We start from the raw sequence: 17,384 nt of genomic DNA on the forward strand, positions 1-17,384 counted from the left end.
ACTTTAAACAAAATACCACTAAAATGTGAAAATACACACCGATTCCTAGGTATGTTATTTGACAAAAAACTTAACTGGACCAAACATATAGAGTATGTATCCACCAGATGCAAGAGAAAAATAAATATATTAAGATGTTTAACTGGTACGTCATGGGGCAGTTCATCTAAGTCCTTAATAATGGTTTATAGAGCTTATATTCGCCCCCTTTTGGACTTCGGGTGTGAAGCCTACGACAGTGCATCGGAAAACATAAAGAAGGTGTTAGATCCGATTCAATACCAATCCTTAAGGATATGTGCAGGTGCCCTACCGTTAACTTCACTAGCGTCTCTCGAAGTAGAAATGGGAGAAGCCCCATTAGATCTTAGGAGACAACAACTAGCCCTAAAATATAAGCACAGCATAGAACAACAACCTAAGCATCCAGTTTTTCCAAGTTTACAACCTTGTTGGCAGTATCAGTATATGAAAGGAAAACAGTGCAACAAACCGTTTGGTTATCGAACAGAAAACTCTAACAAACACCTTTCTGTAGAAAAATTAAAACCCCTAAACTTCCCCCCATGGTTACTAACGGAGCCTGTTATATCAATTGAATTGGCTAGTCAGATAAACAAATCTGATAATCCACTGCTTTTGCAACAGAGAAGTTTAGAGATAATAAACACAAAATGGTTTAGCCAACTTCACATATTCACAGATGGGTCCAAACTCCCTAAAGAAGGACGTTGTTCTGCAGCTTTCTATGTTCCTTACTTCGCGTGTAAACAATCAAAGAGATTGTCTGACGGAACATCCTCATATAGAGCTGAGCTGGCGGGGATAATGCTGGCCCTCAATTGGTTACACCAGTTAGATACTTTATATGTAGGATCAGTTATATTCAGCGACTCATTAAGTGCCTTAGTAGCAATAAAGAATAAAAAAGAAGAGAATTTTATTTCAGAAATACTTGTAAGCTTATCCCACCTCAAATTAAAAAATATAAATGTTAGCTTTGAATGGATTCCCTCCCACTGTGGAATAACAGGAAATGAATGTGCGGATTTTCATGCCAAGGCAGCCCTCAGCAAACACATTGAAATAACAAACAGCCTTAATATCTCAGAAGTTAACAGCATTTTAGAGAGGCATTTTACCGAGCTGTGGCAAATAAGATGGCAGGTTTCTCCAAATACACACTACAAAACAATCCAAAAATCGGTTTCACAAACCTTCAATTGCAAACTAGAGCGAGCAAAAGAAAAGATAATACGTCGTTTACGACTTGGACACATCGGTCTTAACGTGGATCTAGGCCGAATGGGAATACATCCCAACTGGACACTGTAACTCGTGTCGAGAAGTAGAAACCACTGAACACTTTATAGCAAAGTGCCAGAAATATTTAATTGAAAGATCCATGCTACTCGCTGAAACAGATTGTATAAATCCCGACGATATTTTAAGGCTCTTAAATTCATCAGAAGCTAACATTCAAAACGCTTTATACCGTTTCGTTGTAAGAACGAAACGTTTCAATTAACCCAAAATAATCGAGCACTTTTTTTTTTTTTTTTGCACCACTACTCACAAAAGCCCACATTTTGTTTGTTTCCCCTAAACATTTTAATTATCCAATGCAACATGTATTATAAACACCACTCTATCACAAAATTGTTTTTCTTTTAATCGAAGGTTCATTAAAGTCTGCGAAGTCGCTCAAAGCCAATTTCCCCGGAAAAGTACCCTCTTGATTTTAAAATTGTTGATTAATTCCTTTCTTCTTTCGAGTTTCCAGATTATTAATGTTTTCCCAAAGGGAGCCCCCTGTCTACACCTGAGAGACAGGACGGTGTCTGGACGGTGTCTTAGAACGGACAGGACTACGCGGTAACCTACAGGATACAAAAATCTACATTTTGTCGTACTTTTATTTTTATTTTTTTCTTCATCTATTTTCTCTTTCATTTCATTTTAAGGGGGAAAAGAAGAAGAAAAAAAAAGAGAGAAGCCTATATTTTTTTTTTTTTTTGATACTCTATTTAAAAAAAAAAGAAAAAGAAAGAAATTAATATTAAAAAGAAAGGCGTTGGTGATAATAGTCAGGTCTTGACTGATTGCTATTACAAAAAAAAAACAACAACAACAGTAGTTTCCTTACAACGTTTATTATTCGGTTAGGACAGACAGGTACAAACTTATTAGTCTAGTTTATTCTTGCAGTAGTATTGTGGTTTTACTAGTTATGCTACTAGTTGTAGATTTGGGCTTAGAATCAAGATCTAGGCCTAGATCTAGGCCCTATCCCTTATTTATTTTAGCATTGTCTTGTTTTTGTTGATATAGAGACTAGTCTAGGTCTAGGAGGTAACACTAATTTTTTTTTATTTGGCCGGGGGCACGTCCCTGTTGGTCAGTACATTTTTGGCAAATTTTGCTGATTTTAACATTTTTTGGGGGCCAGGGGGGGCACGTGCACTGTGCCCCCCCCCCCCCAATCCGTCCCTGGTATTAGGGTCCCTAACACAGTCCAACTCCAAGCTCTAGACTATCCTAGAATTAATTTTTTTTTTAAATTTCAGAGTCGGACTAAAAGATGGAGTGGACCACAAGTCGTATCCACCAAATAGATTTGGCTTTAGTCCAAGACTCAAAAGTTCTCTTCTGCCGTGTCTCTACAGTCTTGGACTTCTCATTCTTCCTTGGCCTCAGGCTCAAGGAAAGGGTTTGGATATGCAGAATGTACTCAAGCTCAATGTCTAGGTGTACAGATATAGATCCTACTGTGCAAAGCGGCCTTGTGGAGTGATCTTCTTACTAGTAAAATTTGCACACCAATAATAAAACGAAGGTAAGTTTTTTGTGTGGTTCTTGTAGACCTATGTATAAATAGATTACTTATTTGTTGTTGAGTGTGTAAATCTTGATTTTCATTAATTTTCTACGTACAATCGAAAACTGATAAATCCATGTGAGGGGGAAGTCAACTATGACATGTCTAAATCATTGATAAATTACTTCATCAGCCAGCCTGATTAATATTGTACAAATAATAGGGCAGCAATTAATGTATAAAGAGGTGATTGAACAAACTGTAATGAGAATATATGTATGATGAAAGCTGCTCTGTTTGTTTTATACCTCTTTGCCTTCTACTCACGACAGGGGAATGTTCATTGAATCTGTGTACAACAGTGTTTGGTTCAAGAGCAGGGTATCCGAGATCAAGATTAGACTCCATAGTCAATCTTCCAAATGTCTAAAAACCTTACAATTTGGTTGGTAACAATGTCTTGGACCGAATACATGTAAATTACTGTTGTAATTACTGATAAAAATGTACTTATGTTCTTTTGAACACATTTGATACAATGACAATTACTTTTCCGAAAAATAGATGTGCTCTCTTCATAACAAATATATGTATCTCTGTCTTAAATCCTAGGTTGCAAAATAAAGAGCTATGGCATCTGCATGTACTGCTAGTTCATGACAAATGAACATTTATTGTCCATCTCTTCAAATTGAAAAGGTAAGCAGTATTTATTATCAAAATTGATCTATCATTTTTCATAATCCTTGTAAGAAGTCTAATACCCATCTTATCCATTCTGTTATATAAAAAATACACAAATGGTAATGAAAGGATTTTTTTTTTTTATCCAAAGCAAACAATTAATCATTTATCTTCTGTAACTATTTTTTATTCTCCTACTTTATTTATTTAGCAATTAAAGTATTTGAAATAATCATAAATACAAAAGTTGTAGTAATTGATTCATTTATTTCATAACTTTCAATTCCTATTCTAGACTGCAGAGCCTGAATTACCTGCAACGTTATGCTTCTTATGAAACATCAGCCAGCCTACAGATAGAAGCTCCCTTTTCCAGCTTTAAGCAAGAGGAACCACAATGAGATACAGATCTTGGTATCATGGACTGTTCACTTTTTACAACCAACACTGCTTGTAAAAAAAGATTTACAAAGTAATTCCTATAAGCTATTAAAAATGCTCAAGTCAAGGTACTAAAATTTTGCCATCGAGTTTGAGGTTTTGGGTTTGATAAAATGTTAACATAAAATATTTTAAAGGAAGTAAACGTTTTAATGATAATTCCAAGATTTCCTCTATTTTAAACAGAATTTAGAATCTTGCAGAAGAAAAGAGAAGAAATAAAAAGCTATAATTCTGTCATGGAGGTTATTGTTACCAAACTCACATTACATAGATAATTTTGTTCATGGCAATAAATCTTAAAATATCAAATTGGAATTTCTTAATTAGCAATTCATCTGAGCAGCAGTTTGATGACCTATTTGGAACTCTTCCTTGAGGCACTTCTTGCATGACTATGTATCGATAATTACCTGTTGGTGCTTAAAGTGCTATTGTAGCGATTGCACAACAACAAATACAAAATAAACAACAAAACATTGTGATTGAGGGAAAACAGATTTTTCCTGCAGGAAATATATTAACTCTGACTTATGTTGTCCTTAGAATTTTTTGTCAAAGCTGATAGAAAAGAATTGATGATTAATTTCATATAGACAAACTATTGCATCAAGAAACCACATTCTCACCGACTGCGTGACCTTACATGACGATGTATATCGTCCTTAGATTAACATCCATATGAGTAACAGAAATATTTGTGACAAGTATTACTCTTTTAATCCCCTTAAAGGTAACTCGAATAGAGAGTGGCAGATATCAGCTGCAGTAGTTTTAACAACTGGCTGATACTTTCATAGGAGCACTTTTATTTGTGTCATTTAAAATATTGTAATTGTATCCCTTGAATGTGTTTGCTATGCTCATCATTTACAAAATGTAGATTTCATTCATTAAAGCATAAACATATTGATTATACGTTAAAATCTGTGTTAATTTTATTTTGTATGTATTTTTTGTCTTTTAAGAACATAAAAGGGGGGGGGGGATGAATAGATGAGATTGTACGCTAGCGCATGGTGATAATAATTACATGATGATAAAGGGCAATGATGTAATTCAAGAATGGTATGTTTGTATGCTGGTGAGTTATTGTTTATTCATTTTTGTTCTTTATTTTTTTGTGGGGGAAGGAGGGGGGGGTGTGTTCATGAAGAAACAAAATTACGGCAAGCAAAGCGTTGTGATGGGAGTGTCGTTTTATGTTAATGAGAGAGAGAAAGAGAATATGAACGAAATAAGGACACATAATTGTAAGCACATATGGTAAAAAAAATATATAGAAAAAGGGGCACATAACAAAATGGAAAAGGGTCACTTCTAAGAAGAAAACATAAAAAGTTATTAGAAATAATAAGAGGAACTTTAAAACAAAGTGAAACGGGACAAACTACATGAAGGAAAAGTGCACTTGTAATAAACAAAAAGGGATGTTAATCAGATGTAAAAGGGGCACTTTAACCCTATCTAGCATGGGTTATTATGAAACTGCATAGCCTCGGGGGTCCGGGCCCCCTCCTCTGGGGTTAAAGGGGGGGGGGTGCGATTTTTCAAATTTTCGAGGCCCCCCCCCCCCCAATTTTTTTTTTTTTATTGTTCACTACCCCCCCCCCCCCCCCCAAAAAAAAAAAAAAAAAAAAAAAAAAACTGAGCGAATTATCGGCCGGCTGTTTCGCTGCTAAATATTGTCTCACGAATTGGGCCCCCTCCCGTGCCGCCGGCTGGATAAGCCCCCCCCCCCCCCCCCCCCAGGCTAGATAGGGTTAAGAGGAAAACGGGCCGCCCATGTATTTTTGAAGAAAAAATGGGCCATTGTGCTCCCCCTACCAGAGTGCCACATTTGGTATTAATCATGCCTAATTATGATGATTTTAAAAAAAAATGGTTATGAACAAAGATTTGTTCCCCCAAGAACAGAATTCTTCATTTTCAGATGTATGTTCAAATTGAAGCTAGCCGACACTTGCGCCTTTAAAACCAATGAATGCTGAACATAGCATATCAATAGTGCAATGAATAAGGATAAAATTGATTTAAAATTGATATGGATCACACTTTAACTTAAAATCGATTTTAAGGCCAAAATCGATTTTATTTATTTAGTGAAACAGCTGCTAAAATCGAAATCAATTTTAAGCCCTTAAAATTGATAAAATCGATTTTTAGATCGACTTTAGGGCTTAGTGAAACATCCCCCTGGAGTTGTTGGAGGCGTTGCAGTTAGTAGTCAGGAAGATGTATCAGAAGAGAATTGCAAAAGTCTAAGCGAGAAGAGATGAGGGAATGAACCATGGTTTCAGTAGCCATACGTGTCAGGAATCTTTAGATTTGCGAAAGGTTGCGGAGTTGGATTATAATGGCTCTAATTATCAGTCTGCATTGTTGTCATCGCAGTTGTCATCATGGACCTCATCATCAGCATAATAATAAAAATCATCATTATCGCCATCATCATCATTATATTCATCGTTTGAATCATTATCTGCATTGTCAACGTAACCATCATCTCTATCATCTAACAAGTATAATAACCACCATTTCTCGGAGCGCAAATTTTGTTTCATACTACTTCTCTTTCTGGGAGTCATAATGCCAGATACGTTTATTGCCAACTTTTTTATGGATTAGAAATTTTTACGAAGCTATGTAATAATAAGTGATCGTTTTCATATAAAACTTACAAGATTCATCTCCCTTGCAGTATAATGGTCCTAGTGTATAATACCCGTACTCGACGGTGTCTCCTGTGTCACCAAACCTCATTTCAGTAACAGGTAAGGTAGTCTTATCGGTAAGATACCCCGAGTCCTCTCTCCAGATATTGTCATTAGCATCGCAGTTGCAGTCCTGATCGTTGTGACACGAACCTGAAAGAAAAAGATCAAGATCAATTCGTTCATAGCTTATCTCGATGGGATATGTAGGTTGATCATTTGAAATTAAGCGGATTTACATGTTTCTCCGATGCGCTTGGTTTTTGTTTTAGTGCGCAGAAAGCTGCAATGTTGACAACTTTTGAAACGCTAATTATTCGGTTTATGTGGACTAGTACTTCACTATTTGAGATAATGTTTTACAATGACATCACTGCTGTTGCATTCATGTGAGATAATCCTATTCCATTCAGTGCAGAATAATCAATATACAAAGTTTGAGCAACACGGTTCTAGTTGGTTACAATATTGCGAATACTGCTTTGTCGAGGGCTAGCACCAAAAAAATAAATGAATAAGAATTCGTCATGTTGTAACCAACTGATACCAAGTTGGCCAAACTCTGTGCATGGATGGCTCTGATCCAGTAAGCCAATGACGCCCTCTATGATGACATACAGTCATACCTGAGATTCCACAAGCGCACTTTTCGCTGTCTACCGTGGCTCCACCCCAGTAGTTCTTCTGCTTTCCGTCTCTGTCATACCAAGCAGCAAAGCCAGTTATTACGGAAAGATAGCATTCGTACTAAGACGGTGATGGAAGAGGGGAAAAAAAGAAATATCATTACCATTACCGAGGGTAAACAAATTTTGTTCAATGTTTTTTATTATGAATTTTTTTCCCCCTTGAAATGATTTTGTCCACAATTTTTTTTCTTCCCCAAAATGATTTTTGAGATGAGAATGTTTTTTATAATTTTTTTTTTTTAAAGATCTTTTCTCTTTTTTTCTTGATTTATCTCGAAATATAATTCTTCCCATTTTTTTTTCTTTACTTCTTTTTTAAAATTTTTGATTGTCCCGTCCCCCCGACAAAAGAAAAAAAATTCGGGCAAAAAAAAAGAAAAATCAAACCAAGACCAAGCTACGCGCCTTGTGAAAATATAACCACTTGGGAAATGTAACTCCCTTTCAGGCGCGTACGCAGGGGGCGGGGGGGGGGGGGTTGAGGTTAAACCCCCTTGATTTTTTTTATATTTTTTTATGTGTATGTTTTGTGTATGATTTTTGTGAACCCCCCCCCCCCCTTTTGAATTTGTTTTTGTTTTTTTAGTAATAAAAACAAAAAAAACAAAAACAAATTATGCCAATGGCTGACCTAAAAAAGGTGACCTTACCCCCCCCCCCCCCCCCGACGGAACAAAATGTCAAATTTTCAAATTTCGAGACAAAAAAAAAAGAAAAAAAGTGTCCTCTTACCCCCACACTGAGCGTCTTTTCAGCTGGCTAAGTCGGTGCGATTTTTTTTTGGACTCCCCTCCCCCCCCCAAAAAAAAGGTGTCCGCTTAACCCCCCCTCCCCCTCACCCCCCTCACCCCCCCCCCCCCCCCCCCCCCCCCCCACTGAGCGACTTTTTGGCCGGCCCGATTTTCAAATTTTCCTGAGTCGTTGCGAAATTTTGGGCCCGATTTTAACCCCCCCCCCCCCTTGAAAAAATCCTGCGTACGCCACTGCTCCCTTCGAAGGTCCAAATAATGTTTTATAAAATGGCTCTAGTATTTTAAGCATCGTGATTGGTCAATACGCGTCACATGACATTGACAATTTTTTGATGCAAGCACGATTTTGCAGAAATGAGTGCAGAAAAAGCGCAACAAAAAGTTATAATGCACGTGACCATGGAGATCCAGTGCGCGCGTACGTGTAGTACGCGCTCCCTCAAGTGCATTGCAATTATTGTAGGCTACGCGTAGCTAATATTGTACGCTCCACCATGATCCCCAGCGCAACGTACGCGTAGCTTAGCTCTAGCTAGCTAGCTAGAGCGGCCAGCGGGGTATGATTAAAAAGCAAATATTTATTTTACTTTTGCCTTGGACTTAGGCCTGTTTTGACTTTTGGATTTTATAATGAAGCCAGATATTTCAGCTGTCTGATGTAGACTCGTCTCTAGACCCACTGTATGGATTTTATTTTTAATCAAGGCAATGAATCCCATTGACTTTTTGGTAAGCCTGCAAGGTCTTAGTCAGAACCAACATAACTCTAGATCTAGATCTAGATCGAACTCTCGTAGACTCTAACTTATTAGATCTAAAGTTTCGTTTGTTGCTATTTGTGTCGCTATTTTATAAAACAAATAACGCACTTGACCCTGTTGTGCGAAACGTAAATGCAGTGTACACTCGGTTTCTTCAGATGGTTCGCACTGTCAACTCGCCGCAAGCGGCTCGTTGCACAGAGCGGCACCAATCTAAAGAAACATCGCGCGTACTGCATTCACCGCTATTGCACTCTGGGACGTGCGTTATTTGTATAATATTACACCCCCTGCCAGTCAATAACTGTATAATATTCGACATAATCATCTTATAGGTCATTATCAATATCTACAGAAACTAACAATTTACTGACATTGTTAATTGCACAACACAACGCCACTAGGCTATCGTCGATCCAACAGTAAAAATAATAAGAGAGGACCAGTAACTACGCCCTCTCATATTGCCTGGCGGAAATCATCGAATGACGATGGAAACGCCATTAATCGCAACAACAACAACAACATGTATCTTCTGAATGATCACTGGTCTTCCCTCTTTCAATTCCCAAAGAAAAGCGACTCCAATTATCCTAATCTCCCTGTGTTTTTTTCCTTAACTATTCCACAGACATTCCCCTTGAAGTTCATTATGTTACATATTATCTGTTGTATACGTTTTGGATTGCTCTTATTCTGTCGCCCTCATTACCATGATACATGTAAGTGGCATGTATTGTTTGCAATTTCTCACTATTATATATATATATATATATATATATATATATATATATATACATACCATCAAATGATATACAATACAGGTCATATTCCTAAAGATCTGAAAAAAGTCAATATTTGTGCCAATTTCAAGAAGCCTAAGGCAAGTGTATGTGAATATGTCCGGACAATTAGCCTTACTGGCCATGTAACCAAGTTGCTCTTAAAAATAATTCTCAACAGAATAAAAATTCAAATTGACAATAAAGTAGGTAAGGAACAGTTTGGTTTTAGACCTCAAAGTGGTACTAGAGACGCAATATTCTGTATGAGAATGATGACAGAGAGGTATATTGCAGTATAAAATAAAGAAATATATGTGTGCTTTATTGACTACTCTTAAAGCATTCGACAAAATTCACCACGACAAATTGAAAGCTTTAAGAAAATAAATCTAGATGATAAGAACATACGTCTCATATCTAAACTTTACTGGGAGCAGACAGCTGCAATCAAATTTTACAATGAAATTACAGGTTATACAAAAATCAAAAGAGGATTACGTCAGGGATGCGTAATGTCCCCATCTCTGTTCAACTTGTGCACAGAGTTGGTATTTAGGGAAATTTCAGATATGAAAGGTGTTAGTATTGGGGGTGTAAATATTAATAATTTACGTCATGCCGATGACACTGTACTTAGCGCAGAGAATGAAGCAGATTTGCAACATGTACTAGACATTGTAAAAGTCAAGAGTGAAGAGTTTGGTCTAAGCATGAATGTCAAGAAAACTAAGTCACTGATTTTTAGTAGAACAGAGAATAAGCCTAGAATATGTTTGGAACTTGATGGACATATCATTGAGCAAATCAGTAATTACATCTACTTAGGACAAAATATTACAGAAGATGCCAGATGCGAAGCAGAAATAAAAAGAAGAATAAAAATTGCTCGGAATACATTTCTGGGAATGAAAGGATTATTCACAAATAGAAAGGTGAAATTTGCGCTTAGGTTGAGACTAGTAAACTGTTATGTATGGTCTGTCCTATTGTATGGAGCAGAAACATGGACAATAAACAAGGCCATGGAAAATAGAATAACATCTTTTGAAATGTGGATCTACAGAAGAATGATGAAAATATCCTGGAAACGAATGAAAACAAACACAGTGATATTGCACATGGCAGGGCGTAAACAAATTGCACTAGTAGGGTTAGTTAAGGAGAGAAAAATCAAATACTTTGGTCATGTTTAAAGGTACCAAAGCCTCTTAAAAAATGTATTGGAAGGAAGAGTGGAAGGAAGTAGACCTAGAGGGAGACCCAGAATCAACTGGGAAGAGAATGTCAAGAACGAGAGTGGACTAAAACTGCAAGAGTGCACCAGAATGGCAGAAGAGTGAAATGGAGAGATGTTGCAATCAACCTCCGAACCAGGAGAAGATACTTAGATAGATAGATAAATATATCATCAAGGAACTTTGAGAAAAAAGTAGAACCCTCGGTGTTACCCTACCTTGATATATTGGTAGCACTCTCCGCTGATATCGGCGCCGGTAGCCACTTGATTAACCGACTTGTTACCATAAGTAATGTTTCGGATGAAACTAAAAGGCGCCTCTGCATCTGTTACCAAAGATCGATTCGCCTCCTGGTGCTCGAATGTCGTAATACCTAGCCGAGATAACCAAGACAAATTGTAAAAATAATGAGTACACACATGGACAATTTCTTTATGAATAGTAATACATGACCGATTCTTGACTTCTTTAACTAATAATTTATCGTTGATATGTTACCTGTGCTAGCATCCGTAGTCATATCACAGTATACTCTGTATGGATCGACTCCATTATTTCTCCCATCAGGATCTATTGTGTAGTATCCATCAGATGTATAACCTTTACGCTTCCATTCAGCACAGGAAACTGATCAAGAGAAAGGAAGAGGAAGGGAGAGTAAATCATTTTATCAAGGAGGTTTTTTTTCTTCGGTTCTACTCGGACTTGAATTTTAAGTCATCATGGTATGATTTGATTTGATTTGATTTGATTTATTGGTTTGTTATTGATCGATGAGTTAAGTGTGACTGAACCTCTTACTGAACGTCTTCAAATGACGCTGATCCTGGATTTACAACAAAAAATATATGACATATTTAAGTAAAAAGACATTATTTTATTTTATTTTCACCTATATCATTATAATTCAGCAGATAGGCCACACTAAGCAATAGAGCTAGTCTCGAGCTAAGAGACCTTGTTTTACAAGGTGGAAAGTTCACTAAAGCAATTTCTATGTATAACGTTGAATTATATTCGAAACCTGAGTCATAGAGACCATATATTTATCATAAACATTCTGGATCTGAATATAGAGTGTGACTTACTGGTGTTTAGCGGGTATTTACAGATGTAGCCGTATGTTGACGAGCAGTCTGCATCATACCATGTGCCGTCTGAACTCCATCGTAATACACCACAATGTTCAGATCCACCAGCTAAATAAAGAGATAACAATATCAGAAATGAGGAGCTTAGCTTATAAGCTATATTTCATATTTGATTTAAGAACTGTCTTCGTTGCGAAACATTCTCCAGTAATAACTGCTCCACGATCAACATCCTACCCTCACCGAACCCTGCAACATAATTAAACACTCGACTTAACATACAAGTAACCCTTACAATAAAATGTGAACTAAAATTCTAGTGCAACGCAAACCCAACCCTTATTCTATATCTTTGACGAATCACAGTGCGGAGAAATTTTGTAGGAGCGCCACGATGGTACCTTCAGAATTGTGTTCAGTGATCAATAATGTATTATTATAAATGAAAAGTAGTTAAGCTTGAATAAATTATGCTTGTATTTCAGTCTCCATCGGTGGGACATCCGCGCCTACCATGCCTAGCGCCTTTACTTATTCTGCAAAATGAATTCGTTGTTATTACTTACATGGTTCTCCAGAATACCAGTTGGTATAGGATGTAACCGAGCCATCAGTCCAGGCCCAAGCTCCCTCTTCATCGAGGTCATTGAACCCAATCCAGTAAGAATTCGTACCAAAGGTGCGTCTGCGTATTTGATAAATAAAAATTGAAACAAAGTTAAACAATCTTTTCATAGTCATACCCTTAATAGGAATCATGATACAGTACTGATCAAAACGTGTGGTAGCATAAATTTGTAGAGCGTTATATTTGAAAACAGAAGTTTTACCAAATTGACATGGCTTCATATCATGAATCTAAAAATGAATTTTGTATTTGAACATTGAATCTGACGTTATGTCAAATTTAAAGCAAAGTTCAATTTGGTGCCCTGCTTGTGGGTGAAAGGTGGCATGGGAGGGTACGCGGCTAAATGTTTGCCTGTTCGTGTGGGTGAGGGTTGCTGCCAATAGAATATTCCATGATGTGGCTCCTTTATTCGAATAGTGGGGTCGGGGGCAGGGGCTTACCTCGATAATACGAAAAGAAAGTTGCTTTCGTCTTGATCAGCTACGCTCGCCAGATCACCGGAGTCATTGAGATTTCTGCACGCATCAAGGGCTGTACTATAGTCGACGGTAGATTCAACTAGTTGGTAGCATGCATTACCGTTACGTGTCCAACCAGCGTCACACAGATCCTGATCACTTGTATCATCATCTAGATGATATATTGTACACATTCAAATCAAGTTGTCTATACATTAATTGAGTAAATTCTGTAAATCGCCATGATTCTTTTGATAAGGTACTTCTATATTTTCATTTTTTTTGGCCGTAGCAACAAACAGAGGTGACAAAAGTTGCGATCAGCCATGGATCAAGTCTTTCGTATACTTTGTGCATGGGGGGGGGGGGGGTATCATAATTGACTGCTAAGGTAATTGGTGGAGGTCATCTCACCGATTTCGTTTTATTTTCTACTTTTTAAAATGTTATTTGTTCGTTTGTTTCCCAGTTGCTTTTTATTTGGTATTTGTAACTGGCTCCCCCTCCGCCTTTTTAAAATTTCATTCATGGGATTGACCGTCCCCTCTTTTCGGGTTCTTTGCAACTAAGTCGGAAGCAAGTAACCGCACCTCTAATAATATTCAATCTTACTTTTTGGGCAGTCTATTCTCAAGTTTGTGATGCCTGTAAATGACATGTAATGTCGTACTCTGGTCAAATACAAAGAGGGACAGACGAGTCATCTGGAGATATGGGAAATGGCCTGAAAGCCGTTTTTTAAGGGTGGCCAAACATTAATTCTCGACCCTGCTCCCCAAAGTTCTCTTTTCTGTGGTTGGACAATTTGAACAAAGCGTCATTTTTTAAATGTCCGTAGAATGTCTGTATCACTTTAGAAATGTCCGTGTCTGTCTTATTATTAGCATTTGTCACCGGTTAGCCGCGTAGATATCAAGGGGGTGGGGTGTCATATAAGGGCCGGTCACATTACAATTTTGTCCGATAAATATAACGATAACGAGATTTTTCGTTAAAGGTACACCCGACAGCTGCCCTACTCTTAACAGACATGCACGTGCTCACACAAATAATAGTGTGTACCTTTAATTCAGATCTCGTTATCGTTATCGGACAAAAAATATGATATGGGCGTGACACCATCCCCACTCAATAGTTTTGTTGGAAAAATGTGTACATTATTGGAATTTTACCACTGTGCATGCAGTGGCGTAGCTACGAATGTACGGAGGGGGGGGGGGGGAGGGGCGGCACGGCACGTCAATTTGATGGCCAAAAAATATGAAAGAAAAAGAGAAAAAGAAAACAGAAGGGAAAAGGGAGAAAAAAAGAAAACAATTTGACCCCATTTCGCATCATCCCCTAACTAGCGACCTTGTATATTCGCATTGAATTTTCTGAGTAAGACCGGTATGTATGTGAAGCTCCTTTACCTCCCTCTCTTTTTTCGGCGGGGGGGGGGGGGGGGGGGGCAAGGCTTGCTCGCCTCCCTTGTATCCGTGTAGGTCAGCTAGTGCTTTGAACCATACTTTAACCTTTTTCTTATAAATGTAATGCTTCCTGGGAGAAATTTCAATATAGTTTGAACATATTTGTGGCTTACACCCAGTAAATAAGATCGATTGATCAATCTCTAATTGAAAAACAAGTCAGAACAAATCTTGGAACCAGCGGGATTTGAACCTGCCATAAACTGCTTGCCGGGCAGCGACTCTACGACCAGGCCATCACTGGTCCATGGTACAGTCACGATGAATTGGAAACAAATACCTAAGCTCTCCTGATTCATTCTGACTCATATTCATTAGTCTGCCATAGGACAATAACTTTTTTTTATAAATGTAATGCTTCCTGGGAGAAATTTCAATAGTTTGAACATATTTGTGGCTTACACCCAGTGAATAAGATCGATTGATCGATCTGTAATTGAAAAACAAGTCAGAAAAAAAAAATTACAGGGGTGCTCAGTCGTTCCGGTTTTCCCTCCCTCCTTTTTAGGCAACTTATTTCATTTTCGGAATTATGAACCTTATTTCATTTTCGTTAATGAAATATATATCGAATGAAATCATACTGAGTGATGTTATCGAGCAACTTAGTTTGAAGCCACGAAAGAATAAACTGTCATAAAAATAATCACTATGATATTTACAAAACTAGCTAGATTAGGGAGCGTATGCCACTCCGAGGAGCGTCCGAGGAGCGTCCGAGGACCGTATTGCTATTTTGTACTTGGCTTCGTGGAGGAATTTTTCCATTAAATAGTGATTCTCTTCATTCCGCAGCAACGCAGTGGCGTAATGAGAAAAAACGCTTATATATATATATATATATATATATATTTTTTTTTTTTTTTTGGGGTGGGGCTGAAAAAAAAAATCCGCATCACACCACTCTTACATGCAGGCCCTGCTGAACGTTTTTCAATGTGGGGTCCAGGGGCAAAGCCCCGGCGGGGGTCAAGGGGCGGAGCCCCCGAAGCACAAGGGGTATGTTAGGGACTTTTAAATGTGCACGTCGACAGCTTTGACTGCAACGTGTGACGTCATGCGCATGCGTCACGTCGTCTCAGTCGGCGATCGAGAATGCGTCAACCTTGATTTTCCTAAATCTAGTACATACATATGTACATATTGATATTTTTTATAGCGCCTTTACATACACATGCTCAACAGGTGTCACATGAATATTCACCTATTTTACACATTTTTACGTAATAGCAGTAAAGGGATGTTCTTTTGTCTACGTACCACAGCAATTGTTGAGGGTAAAATGAGGAACTGTATATTTTGTCCTCTTTTTTTGTCCGTCATGTTCATAGTGTTACTTCCTGCATGCATGTATATCGTCGAGTGCAATCTGAAAGATTTCTAATTGTAGTCAACATGAGCAGTTGAGTACGTTGACACGCATGATCAGTCGGCGTTCGTCGTGTTCTCGTCCACTCAATTTAAAAGTCCCTATTATCTTTAATACACGACAAGGAATCAGTATACTATCGGTATTCCTGTCTCAAATTGTATTACATTGTTTGTGATTATATACACATTATGTTATAATAGTCGAAGAAGGTGATGAAATCAAATAATCAAAGAAAGCACAACACAAATTGACCCACCAGGAATCGAACCTGGGTCACCGGAATGGGAGTCGACTGCTCTAACCACTATACCAAAATATGTCCCATAGACATAACATGCAAAGCAGACAAACCGCCTCGGCATAGTCGCAATTTGAACTTTCAATTGAAAATTTCGAAATGATCCCAACATCTGATTTAAAAAAAAAGGCACACTAACGATATTTCATAGTATCAGCTGTCACATACTTAAATTGGGGGGGGGGGGGTAGAAATTGTCACTTAGATGACGTCATCAAAATGAAAGATAATAATACTTGATCTTGTAGAGAATTGTTTCAGCTACAACATATCATAATTATTTGGTAAAAAATCGATCATTATTTACAGAGATACGCTCAACGTTCTATAAATATGCTGACGTCATAATATGCAAATGTGTTTGTTGAGTTCAAAGCCATTATGATGACGTCAGAATAAATTTAATGGCTAAATGAGACACAAAATCACATTTTCGTCAGGAAAAAATGGCGGTCAGCTTGCATCCTAAAGAGCTACAATGGATTTTGTATAGGCATGCTTTGCGCGCACGGATATTTATCTTGAACAGACGCTCATCCCATTATTAATGGTAATAAAGAGATAAATATGGTATCAAATTGTTCGGAAAAGTTTAAAAAATATCATGAAAATATCATGCTTGTGTGGACGATTTTGGGGAAATGGTCATAGTGGCTTAGAACGTGTGAAAAATGAATTTGAGACGATTTTTAAAAATATTTTGCGCGCGCACTGACGCACGGACGTACGCGTACGCGTGCGTTTTAAATTGGCCGGACGGATATTGACCTTGATAAATATGAATGAGAAATGACATTCCGTAATGAAGATATGATAATGATTTGATTTTCAGAAAATTTCACATAATGGCGCCTTGATGACGTCACGATTACTTGATGAACTAGAAAATGTTCCTGTCAAGTCCCAGGGAGTGACCTATAACTGTGCAAAAATTCAAAGAAATTGACTTTACGAGATTTGAGTTTTTTGAGTGTTAGAAAACGAATGAGCAAAAAGGAGAAGGGCAAGATAAAGAAAGAGGTGGAGAAGTATAAGTGGTAGAGGAAGAGGAGACAACTGTGACATTGGCCATGGAAGATAAATTGCAGTCATTAAAAAAATAAAAACATATATGGTTAAAACAGATTTCTTACTTCGATACAGAAGATGTAGTGTTTCCATTATAAAGATACAAAGATTATAC

General features: G+C 37.6%; 1 protein-coding gene and 1 long non-coding RNA gene across 2 annotated transcripts; one reads left to right on the forward strand and one right to left on the reverse strand.

Moving 5' to 3' along the window:
* Positions 1-2,765: 2,765 nt before the first annotated feature.
* LOC115924453 lies at positions 2,766-3,946 on the forward strand. The gene is made up of 3 exons (XR_004064310.1): positions 2,766-2,836; positions 3,431-3,517; positions 3,798-3,946. It is a non-coding gene; the product is annotated as an uncharacterized LOC115924453 (long non-coding RNA).
* Positions 3,947-7,182: 3,236 nt separating this feature from the next.
* On the reverse strand, positions 7,183-13,766 carry LOC100892096 (contactin-associated protein 1-like). The gene is made up of 6 exons (XM_030987649.1): positions 13,675-13,766; positions 12,540-12,658; positions 11,971-12,081; positions 11,381-11,509; positions 11,098-11,255; positions 7,183-7,404 (listed from the first exon to the last, which is right to left on the reverse strand). Exons 1-6 carry the CDS (start codon positions 13,764-13,766, stop codon positions 7,183-7,185), a joined length of 831 nt encoding a protein of 276 aa, XP_030843509.1.
* Positions 13,767-17,384: the final 3,618 nt, after the last annotated feature.

Source organism: Strongylocentrotus purpuratus, unplaced genomic scaffold (assembly GCF_000002235.5).
Source record: "Strongylocentrotus purpuratus isolate Spur 01 unplaced genomic scaffold, Spur_5.0 spur5_scaffold_16, whole genome shotgun sequence".
Classification (NCBI taxonomy): domain Eukaryota; kingdom Metazoa; phylum Echinodermata; class Echinoidea; order Camarodonta; family Strongylocentrotidae; genus Strongylocentrotus; species Strongylocentrotus purpuratus.

Coding starts and splice junctions, on each gene's coding strand:
- LOC100892096 (XM_030987649.1), bottom strand. CDS start 13,766: ATGACTCGTCTGTCCCTCTTTGTATTTGACCAGAGTACGACATTACAT. Junction 12,082..12,539: donor CTGGTATTCTGGAGAACCAT/GTAAGTAATAAC, acceptor CTCTTTATTTAG/CTGGTGGATCTGAACATTGT. Junction 7,405..11,097: donor AGTGCTACCAATATATCAAG/GTAGGGTAACAC, acceptor TCACCGTCTTAG/TACGAATGCTATCTTTCCGT.